The 11320-nt window shown below is 43.8% G+C and overlaps 5 protein-coding genes across 5 annotated transcripts; 2 read left to right on the top strand and 3 right to left on the bottom strand.

The window, feature by feature from the left end:
- Positions 1-471: 471 nt before the first annotated feature.
- SAMD00019534_095470 (hypothetical protein) lies at positions 472-3429 on the top strand (the record flags this gene model as incomplete). Its single annotated transcript, XM_012895014.1, has 2 exons — positions 472-802; positions 887-3429. The coding sequence occupies 2 exons, from the start codon at positions 472-474 to the stop codon at positions 3427-3429; spliced, it is 2874 nt and encodes a 957-aa protein (XP_012750468.1).
- Positions 3430-3473: 44 nt separating this feature from the next.
- Positions 3474-4975, top strand: SAMD00019534_095460 (hypothetical protein; the record flags this gene model as incomplete). The annotated part of the gene is made up of 4 exons (XM_012895013.1): positions 3474-3636; positions 3703-4080; positions 4155-4535; positions 4659-4975. The coding sequence occupies 4 exons, from the start codon at positions 3474-3476 to the stop codon at positions 4973-4975; spliced, it is 1239 nt and encodes a 412-aa protein (XP_012750467.1).
- A 65-nt stretch (positions 4976-5040) lies between these two features.
- On the bottom strand, positions 5041-6084 carry SAMD00019534_095450 (hypothetical protein; the record flags this gene model as incomplete). Its single annotated transcript, XM_012895012.1, has 4 exons — positions 5041-5206; positions 5269-5452; positions 5530-5773; positions 5839-6084. The coding sequence occupies 4 exons, from the start codon at positions 6082-6084 to the stop codon at positions 5041-5043; spliced, it is 840 nt and encodes a 279-aa protein (XP_012750466.1).
- Positions 6085-6252: 168 nt separating this feature from the next.
- SAMD00019534_095440 (hypothetical protein) lies at positions 6253-7745 on the bottom strand (the record flags this gene model as incomplete). The annotated part of the gene is made up of 2 exons (XM_012895011.1): positions 6253-6870; positions 6957-7745. 2 exons carry the CDS (start codon positions 7743-7745, stop codon positions 6253-6255), a joined length of 1407 nt encoding a protein of 468 aa, XP_012750465.1.
- Positions 7746-9570: 1825 nt separating this feature from the next.
- SAMD00019534_095430 (hypothetical protein) lies at positions 9571-10839 on the bottom strand (the record flags this gene model as incomplete). Its single annotated transcript, XM_012895010.1, has 1 exon — positions 9571-10839. The coding sequence occupies one exon, from the start codon at positions 10837-10839 to the stop codon at positions 9571-9573; it is 1269 nt and encodes a 422-aa protein (XP_012750464.1).
- Positions 10840-11320: the final 481 nt, after the last annotated feature.

The following is an 11320-nucleotide window of genomic DNA, read 5'->3' as shown; positions in this document are numbered from 1 at the left end:
TAGCTCAACCCTGATGCTGTGAGGCCAATACAAGTCTCCTAGGAGACTGGAGGTGTGCGAAAAACTCACACATAGTATATATGTATGTATGTGTGTGTGTGTGTATGTGTGGTGTGTGTGTGTGTGTGTATGTGTATGTGTATGTGCACTGGTGTATGTGTGTATGTGAGATGACCTTTACTTCGATCAATATCTGTTGTTGGTGGCTGGTACCCAACAAGTTGACTTTGATTTTCTAATCGGAAAAAAAAACTAGACGATCATCAAGGTTATTTTATTTGAAAAAATGTAAAATAATCAAAAAAAATCAGTCTTTTTGAATATAGAATAGGTATTATGTATGTTTCAAACAAAACAAAAAAGAGTAGCATTGAGTACATATTTTACTTATTTTTCTAAAAGCTGTAATAATAATAATAACAAATAATCAGTTGTAATAGTAGTAGTAGGATTCACACACATTTCAAAACAATGTCGTGGCTCAACAACGTACCAAACAAACAAACATCACCAACCTTCCTTCAAAAGAAGAAGACGAATTCAATTATCATTGGATCACCTCTTTCTAGAGGTACCATCGAGACCAACAACACCGAACTTTTAGTTGGTTTCTCTCAGCAGCAGCAGCAACAACACCCAATGGAGTATTTTTTGGAATCTTTATTGGACGAGTTGCCATCTGTTGACACCGAACAGCAGCTGGACTTTGGCTCAATGCTGGACAGGAAGTTGTATCTTGATGTTCTGTACCAAGCAATCGTGGACAGTTCTTTATCCGTCGATTTGTTGGACCAACAATTGAGTATGATGATGCCAACAACACCATCTTATCATTATCAACCCAAACAACATCAACATCAACAACAACAACCACAACAATTGAGAGATGCACCACTCATCAGAATGTCAGAGGAATCAATCATACACGCATCCAATGACATCAAAGAGACAACACCAATCAAGGCCCCACTCGATCGTCTCAGCATTGAGCTCATCACACCAGTGGTCGCAAACGAGTCAACGATTAATGATGTCTCCAGCTCAGTCAGCAATGTTGTTGCCATCCAACCACAAGTACCGATTCCGTCATCCTCATCAAAGAATATTCCACCACTGTCCTCATCTCCCTCCTCATCAGCGTTCAGACCCATTGCCGTTCAAACAAAGAGGGCTGCCTCCCCTCACGCCATGTCACCGACCATAAGCGGCAGGTCGACACCTTCACCAAAGATGCTCCCTTCCTCTGTCAATCCAAGGTCCTCTCCGTCCCTACTGAGTTTGTCCAGTGGTGGTGGTGGTGCACCACACAACCGAGTTGAGGCCAGTCCATCGCCACCACCACTCCCTGGTGTCGTCAATAGACGTCTGGAGCAATTGGAGAGCGAGTTGGCACCACCATCGCATCTCCACACAAAATTGCATCAACTACGTTCATCAGCAGGAAGCTCATCAAGTATCTTGGATGTAAATCAATTCAACATGGACATTGAGAGAGCATTGTTGGATATTGAGTCATCTTGTAAACTAGATGATGAATCACAACAACCAGAGGGAACAGCCGTAGCTTTGGATCAGTATGATGATGTAGTTGTTGATGATGCCGAATATCATTACAATGAACAAGATACAAAGCAACAACAACAACAACAAACAATTATAACAAACATTCAACAGGAGAAACCAAAGCGGATGGCCTCACCTGTTACACCACCCCCAGAATCTGTACCAACACATCATCACTCTCCTCCTACACGAGTGGAATCAAAAGAGTTCACTTTGGAGGATCTCATATCAAGGTACTCACGCGGTCATCAACTGCCAGTAGCGACCAACAACAAATCACAACCAATGACAATAGAGGCAACATTGGAGGATGTTCAAATCAACACAAAGATTGGTGGTGCATCAGGAGTCAACGGAACACTGGGCCATTGTCTCACTGGAATGGCATGGTCAAAGCCTGTCATCTTCAAGATGATGAATGTTGGCAGTGGACTGACCGTTGCAATGGTCAAACAGATCAAAGATGAAGTCACCAAACTCAAGGAGCTCCGTCACGAGAACATACTACCTATTTTTGGAGTATATCACGATGCAACAAACATCTATTTGATCACACCATTTGTGGAGGCTGTCAGTCTGGACCACATCCTGCTCACTGAGGAATTCAAGATCAGTCATGACTTTATTACACGTGTCGCCAGTGGCATAGCAAAGGCTATGTGCTTCTTACATCAGCACAACATCACACATCGTTCACTCTCTCCAGCGAACGTGCTGGTGGATAAGACTGGTGGAGTAGTTCTTCGTGACTATGCCTTCACCTCGATCAAAGACAATGTATATCAATCATCTTGTGCAGATTATATTGCACCAGAGATAATCAGCAGTCATTGCGCCAAGTACAACCAAACATGCGATCAATACTCCTTTGCTCTGATAATGTGGCAACTATTCCAGCGACAGCAACCTTTTGGAGGCAACCCTACCAACATTGTCGATATGTTGGCCGCTGGTTTCCGTCCATCCATACCAGCCAACTTTCCCTCGGTCTTTGACAAACTGATTCGCGCCTGTTGGCACCAAGACACAACAGCCAGACCAAACTTCTTCACGATTGCAAAGATCCTCAACCAGCCTACCAACAGACTTTTCAGTGTTATCACCAAAGAGACACAACCAACAACCCAGCGTATCATTCAATCACCACAGACAACTCAACCAACTCTGGTCAACGTTGTATCACCACCACCGTCAACGTCTCCTCCAGTCACTTCTCCATTGGCAACTGTTTCCTCACCAATTGCCAAGTCATCAACGCCGTTGCAATCTGTATCATCGCCAGCAACACCATTAGCAGCCACACAGAAGGCAGCTGCCAAATCAACTACCCAAGCTGCGACAACCTCTGCAGTAGTCGCCAATGACAGATCGAAGCGACAATTCCACCAGACTGGCGAGCTGCAGGAGAAGATGAGACTGGTGCTCGAAAAGATATCAAAAATGTTGGACGATATTTCCAATTTGGAACAACCTCTCCAAGCATTGGAGAAGCTCTCAAGTGAACATGACAACCTAAAGCATATGACATCCACTCGTCTGGTGCATCAGATTCTCAAACTTCTCGGAAATGGAAGCGAGGCTCATCACGAACTCAACTCACTTCTACGTGTCCTGTGCCAAATGTGCATCAATGACGAGCTATCCAATGATTTCGTTGCCCAAGGTGGACTGATCAAAGTGATCCGTCTGATGAACTCAACCAATGTTTCTATATCGATACAAGCAACCAAGCTACTTACGGCACTGGCTGATGGTAAGTTTATAGTGGACGTTCAACAACAACAACAACAACAACAATCTCTAACCTATTACCACTTCCACGAGCAGAACAGAACTTGGAGCAAATTCGAACAGTTGGTGGCCTGAAGGTTTTGTTCATTACTCTCCAATCAAGCAACGAGTTTCTACAAATGCAAGCGGTATGGGCAGCGTCACGAGTACTCATCGAGGAGAATAACCAGAGCTACTTTATCCAATGTGGAGGTGTCCAGATGTTGTTAAATATGCTCAACTCTACCAACCAGGGCCTCTCTATCCGTGCCTTATTGGCATTGTGCTGTTTAATTACTAATGGTAATTATGAATTATATATATATATATTGTTCATCTAACTAACTAAACATACACACATTCAAACAGATCAATGTCAGAAACAGTTATTGGAAGCTGGTATACTGAGCAAGCTTATGGGATTGCTTATCTCTAGTTCCAAACTTTTGAGACTTCATGCTCTAAAGATCATTCAGAACATTGGAAATGACGCCAGATTTAGATCGTTGTTGTTGGCAGAGAACAAGATCACTCAGATAGCTGATCTATTGTCCACATGCTCCAACAATGATGAATCAAAGAGTGTCCTAGACTGTTTGGTCATTCTGTTGAAGGAGGAAACCATACTTGAGCAATTCTATAATTGCATTGGAGCAATTGAGAACATCCTTTCACTCTTTATCAGGAACCAATCAACTGATCTCTTGCTTTCAACATTGAGCGTTCTATACATAGTCATTGAACATGGTAAGTCAGTCGGCATGACTCTGGTCATGGTCCACAAGTGGAGATTCTAATACTTGTTATACTCCATATTTTAGAACCCTCACGTCTAAAGTCGAGAAGAATCATTCCATTCCTTGTGGACTTGGTGTCACAGAAGGACACTGATGCCTCTGTAGTCATTCAATCACTTCACTGTCTGACCTCATTCTCAACACATGCAAGTTGTACATCGATCATCCAAAAGACCAACATTGTTTTTGTTGTAAGCAGTCTACTGTTTAATAGTGTTGACGATAAGGTCAAGGTACACTGTCTTCAGTTAATATCATCTTTGGCAAAGATTGGCAACACATTTGCCATCTCTCTCGCTCAGAGCTCTATTCCCAACACCTTGGTACAACTGCTTACAGCAACAAAGGAGGATTCAATCGTTAGACAGCAAGTAATCACTGCTATTTCATGGATGTCATCGTCCAGTAAGTGTCTTTCAGGTAATAGTGACTCGACTGATTGCAATACTGACAAACATGTTTCTTTAGTTGAATGCAGAACAATACTTGCAAAGTTGGACTCTCTATTATACCTTTTACAATTCACAGAGCAACAACAACCCAATCAAGAGATTGTAGAGAGAATACTGTGGGCATTGTCATTCTTTTCCCTCGACCAGTCTTGCCAACAACAGATCAGATCCTCAAAGATGGGCTTCCAGTTCATCGTCACCTGTCTGGGTCGTGACGAAGAGATCACCCGAACATTGGCCATCAAGACAGTTTTGATCTTGTCTGGCAAGGAGAACAGAAAGCACTTAAAGGATGCCGGTGCCATTCCATACCTCACGCGACTGGCAACATCCAACCACAGGCCTCTACAGCTTGCCTCTGCCAAGGTGTTGTCGCTATTGTTGGAGCAATAAATGACCATGATATAGATCGATTGATGATTACAAGCAGTAGTATACTGTTCAGGTTTATATCAGTATCAAAGTGCAGTTCCTCTTTCCAGATTCTGTCTTGTCTCCAGAGTGTATGGATCGAATGCTCTGGCTGCCTTTTGATTAAAGATTCTGTTCTTCTCGTTGACCCAACTGACATCTTCGTCAGGGTTGATTCCTTGCTTCTTGAAACTCTTTGACCGTGCTTGTTGACTGGAGATGGTTCGGGTATATTGTTAGCTTATTCCTCCTCTCTCGATGATTATAACACATACTGTTTCAGTAGTTCTTGTTTCATCGCATTGATATTCTGTTGTGGTACTGTTGAACTCTTTCCATAGTCAGCCTCGCTGATAACCTTGTCATCTTCACCAATCGGTTTGAAATGTTCAGAACTCTTAAATGCTTTGATGTCTTTCACTCTCTTCTTGTATGAATTGTAAACGTGTCTATCAAATTCTATTCAATATGGTATCAACTCCAATGTTAGCCCATCATCTTGTGACTGGTTGTCAACAAAGTGTCTTACAACTTACGTGAGTCCTTAATAGAACGAACGTCATTCTTTCGCTTCTTCTCTTTGCTTTCTATCTCTGATGCCATGACATTCTTGAGTGTCTCACGTTGGGGATCACCACCTGCCTTCTTTATCTCTTCCTCCTCCTGCCTCTTCTTCTCAATGTACAACTGTTTCTTTTCCTCTGACTCGCTTGTTGGTCCGTTATGTACTCGTTTGTGTTCATCAACAACGACACTGTATATATTCCTCTTTGAATCATTCTAGAATGACAAAATGGTTAGGATATCTCATTCTCTCTCTTTCTCTCAATCAATACAACACATACCATCTTCTTCTTCAAGTCCAATATCTTTTGTTGACTTGGTTTTGATTGCTGCTCTTGCTTGTCTTTAGAGAACTTGGGACCTTTTGCTTTAGCAAAGGTAGCTCTCTCATTCTCCTCTGTGTAGTCAAATGCTACAGCATTGTATCTCTTATCCTCTTGGTACTCTTCATTCTTTCGATCAAATGTGTCCAACTCCTCCTTTAACGATTCTATTGTCTCATAATCTTTATGTTCAGTGGTACTCATTTGTTTATCTATCTTTTCTGTCTATCTGTCTTTAATCAACAACAACAACAATACTATCAAATGAATGTTCTTTTTGGGTGGGTGATCATCTGACTAACATTCACGAATGAAAGTTAGTAGAGATAGGTAGTTTATGAAGTTTGAAGAAGAAAGAAAGGAATCATCGATTTACAACAACTTCACATATCTGAGGCCTGTAGCAGCTACAACACGAGTGATGGAGATTGACCTGCTACTGGTCATGTAGGTTCGATCATATTGGCGTCTACCAACATTGTCCACCTGCTTAAGGAAGAAAGATCCTGGGAATAGGGTGGAGGTACAATCAGAGGGCGTGTAGTTCTTTAGATTGTGGCGTTGCTCACGCAGGGACAGCTTGGCGGTGAACTCCTCCGGTGTGACACGTTGGCGACTCTCCAAACGGTTCTTCAGGTCGACCTTCTCTACGATCTCTTCGATTGACTTATCAACTTTGAAAGAGAATGCAGAGGCAGACAGGCCCGATCCGTAGGAAAAGGTCAGCACACGCTTGCCCACCAGTTCGTCCCTCTTCTCTGAGAACAAAGAAAGAAGTCCACTGTAGGTGGAACCACAGTAGGTGTTGCCAAGTTGTTTGGCCAAAGCAGTGGATGGAGCAACCTTGTTGGCGTAGGTCTCTTTGGTTAGGCTGAGCAGTGCCTTCTCGAGGTCAGAGTTAAAGTAGGTGTCCTCTGGCTTGAGTTGTCGGTAGGACTCTAAGGTCTTGAACTTCTCGTCGGTTGGATTCTTTAAGAAGTCATTGTACAACTATTTGTGGATATATATATATATAAGTACATGATTAATATATATATCGATCACACTTGTTACAACATGTATTATCCTCAACTTACCATTCTACCAAAGGACTTTTGAACAAGTTTGTTGTATGGAGAGTGGAACACGGCATAGTCAACCTTGGAGAGGTCAAATGGTTGACCAAACTTCTTCTCAAACTGAGATCGGTAGCGAGAGTAGCAGTTGTCAATGGCACGGAGGTAGCAGGAGATTGACAGCTTTCCATCAACTCTTGGATACTCAGACTCCATATCTGGCTTGTAAAAGTCATAGACATTCTCCATGTGCACTCCTCTTAGACCACTGTCAAAGGTGATGGGAGCGTTTGGTCCAATGAGCATGGCTACGACACCAGCACCACCAGTTGGACGTGCGGGACCCTTCTCGTAGACAGCAATGTCTCCTGCAACGACAATGGCATTTCGACCATCCCAGTAGGTGGACTCGATCCACTGCACGGCATTGTGCAGGGCAGAAGTACCTCCGTAGCAGGCGTTGATCGTGTCAATACCGTCGATGGAAGTGTTGCCACTGCTGGCAAATAGATCCATTAAGACGGTTTTGATGGACTTGGCCTTGTCGATAACGGTCTCGGTACCAACCTCGAGTCTGCCAACAGAGTGTGGATCTACGTCGTACTTGACCATCAGATTGTTGACGGCATTCAGACAGAGAGAGTAGATGTCCTCTCGGTCACCACAGAAGGCCATGTTGGTTTGTCCTAGTCCAACAGTGTACTTTCCAGCGGATACACCATCGAACTTCTCAAGGTCCTCTTGGGCAACGTATGTCTTGGGGAAGTAGACGTCAATGGCAAGAATGCCAATATTGTTTGGTTTGGTCATAATTAGGTTTACAGGTTGGTTGATGTTGTTGGAAGGGTATATATTTAAAATGACTCTTCAGAGTTTATGGGTAGAGTAATAATATTATTGCAATGAAGAAACTGGAGTATATGTCGGTATATATAATGTATATACTTTGAACATATAAGTTTATCAGTTCGGTGGATGTGATTGATATGAATGAAAAAGTAAACAGGTCCTGATCATAAATACCCTCTTTTGTCTTTAAAGATCACTAGAGTTGATCATTTACTAACTAATTATAATAATAAAAAATATCTTTTTAAAAGTTCGATACCATCTTATCATGCAAAGATGCTCAACCATGGTCGAGCCACGCAGAGGATTCCTTTTTTTTTGGTCATTAGTTAGGGCGAACTTCGACATTTCGACATATCCATTTACATTATCACTTGATCGGCTCAAACTGACCACTCCACTCAACTCCCACCGCCGTCTACAGGAATGTCAGAAGATGAGCAACAACAGCAACACCAACAGCAGCATCATCAGCAGCAGCAGCAGCAGCAGCAGCAACAACAACAACAACAACAACCAACCAAACCGAAATCCATTAGTTATGGATGAAGAGTTTGGAGAGGCGATGACTGATAGGGCCATGCAATACATGTTCCAAGTCTGCAAGATGTTGTTGGCTCACTATGCTCCAAAGTGTACACAAGAGCAACTTGCACACTTAAAGACCAATCTTAACATAGAGAGATGAATTCCTCAATGGCGTGCCTATCTATATAAGACCGAAGATGGGAAAGGTGTGTACTTCGATCCAGTCGATGTGATCAATAGGTTGATCGATTGTGCATATGAAAGCAGTACAGCCAAAGCATCACCAAGCTGACACTGCGACTGAACGAGGAACATCCGCGACTCAACTTCCCCTTGCCCAATCTTCGCACACTCATATTGGCAAAGGCGGTCGACCAATGCCCAACCTCGAGGACGTTGCGCTGGAGAACCTTTGGAAGCTGGACACCCAATGCTACGTGTTTGACAATCGTATCATTCCTCGACTCAACAGCACCTGCGAGCTGCACCTGACAAATCTACACGGGATCGATGGGTGTGACTCTCCTACACTTCTCCAATTTGGCAATGTCCACATGAAGCAATGGACTGAGTACACTCTGGAGTATCCCAGCCTGTATCTGGTTCGTCGATTCGACCAAGATAGTCTCCTCTTATGCATTAACGATCTCAATGGCGCCACGATACTTCCGTATCAATGTCCAAAGTGCTCACAGCAAGTCGAAGTCTCCTGCATCTCAGAATGGAGATATCACGATGAATCGTGTCCATCATCATGATCATCATTGCCATAGCAATAGATCACGATAACAATAACAATTACAACAACAACTGCACCTACAAAATCACCTTGAATCCAACACCAGACTTCACATTCGACTTCGACGACGACAACAATGCCACTACCATCCACCAAGCTGAACCATGGATTCACTCACTCCAACTTGTCGGTGTTTATCAACTTCCTTCTCCAACACCTGGAATGTACCATTGCGGCAGTCAGCCGGACCTTACCATCCTACTAGTTGACAAGGCGAAGCCAATGAATGATCCTTGCTCTCCATGTACTCCTCAAGTTCAATGGGGTTGACTTGTCACATTTCTTTGTTCCAGAGTTGGTCATTTTATAAACATACCAAAGAAAATAATTCTTATATCTTATTAAATTTTTCCTACCCATTTAGAAACCAATCACTCACCTCTACCACAGGGAGTCAAAGGGATAATCCAAACTCCAAAAAAGAGTAACAGTGTCCAAACAGTCAATGGTGGAAACTTTTTAAAGAATACAAATAATTTGGAGAAAAGGACCGACGTTCTTGGCTGATAGCTTATCCTCGCCTTCCCACAGCTTCTCCTTGGTGTCAAAGTACTTCCTTTTGATCAGCACTTTGTCACCTTTCCTGATATACATCGGCTGACTCCCTTTGTTGTATTGCCCTGCTTGATCGATCTGTGATTCCAGTGTGTTCTCTCGTGCAATGTCCACGACCAGATCCCATGGTTGTGCGCTGTTCTCCAACTTTGGGTTGAGCATCATGATTGGTGCCAGTGGTTGCTTGCCATATACGACTTGGAATGGTGTCAGCTTGGTGGCCTTGCTCACTGCGCTGTTCATAGCGAATTCCAAGACTGGAATCAATTGTGGCCACTCAATATCGATTGAACTGTCTTCAGGTAGCTTCCTCAACTTGTCAGCTAGATTTTTGTTCTTTGCCTCGGACGCTCCGTCCGCACACGCCCTGAACGGAACTGTCATCTTTAGCTTCGTATTGCTGTCATCTTGTTGAGTGTAGGCAGTGGAAATGCACACGTTCTCTTGTACAGTCAACTGACTATCTGTTCCTTGATCGAATTTGACAACATACGACATCACTTCATTGTGCTCATCGTAATCAGATGACTTGACTGTGCCAGGCCACCAGGTTCCAACGTCTACCTCAATCGACATCGCATAGACTTTGTCGCCATCATTGTAATAGTGTGTGTTCATCAATGTGTCCTGCAACTGTGGCACATCCTCCATCATTGGAACATGCGCATGTTCAATGGTACCGGTCTGTGTTTGCTCGCCATCACTGTTGTCCATACCACCACCACCACCACCACCACCACCGTACGACTCGTAGTGTGGCTCATCATCCATCTCGTCGCCTCCATCCGAGTCATCACTCTGGCCCTCATTGTGGGCAGCCTGTCCATGTTCATACATATCATCATTGTACGCCTCCTCGTCGTACTCCTCCTCGTTGTCGCTTGGACATGGATGGTGGGAATTGTCCGACGAGCTTGTGGTCATGCCATGTGTTGCTCTGTACTTGTCGAACACACTCGGATTTCTCACGTTCATTCTCGCTTTGTAGGTTACATTGCGAGAGTTGGTGCCATTGAGAAGGTTCTTGTATTGGCCTGTTTGATAAGACACCATCGTGATGACGTTACCGCGCTTCAGCTGCACTTGACACAACTCCGCTACGCCATAAATGGTACCGTTGGCATTGCGTTCCAATACCAACTTATTGGCGTAGTGCCTTCCTTCTGGTGCCATGTTGATGAGGCGGTCAAGCGATCCAAACAAATATATGGCTTCAGGCACGTGATGGCAGAGGCAATGAACGTAGGACGTGATGATGCTTGGACCATAGATCTCGATGGACAACTTGGCAAATATGTAAGCATGGGAATACCATACACCCCTATCGAATAATGGAAGGGATTGAGCAGCAGGAGTTGGAGTCGGATCAGCAGGAGTTGGAACAGCAGGAGTTGGATCAGCAGGAGTGGGAGTTGCTTGCGCAGCAGGTCTGTTTTGAGTTCGTATAGCTGGTGCTGTTCCAGGATCGATCATGGTCGAGAAGAAATGATGTAGCATGTGCCAGGTGTCAAGGGCACGCACTTTGTATTCATGGTACTTGATCCTCAGCACCTCAGTCTCCAATCAACAGGTCTTCAATATTGAACATATCGTTTCGACGAAGGATGATGTCAATGGCAGCTTCACTCTGGTGATTCCCAACGGGCAACGAGCG

The sequence above is a fragment of the Acytostelium subglobosum genome (assembly GCF_000787575.1).
Source record: "Acytostelium subglobosum LB1 DNA, scaffold: scaffold23, whole genome shotgun sequence".
Taxonomy (NCBI): Eukaryota; Evosea; class Eumycetozoa; order Acytosteliales; family Acytosteliaceae; genus Acytostelium; species Acytostelium subglobosum.
The sequence above is the reverse complement of the archived record's forward strand: the minus strand, read 5'-3'. Positions and strand labels throughout refer to the sequence as shown.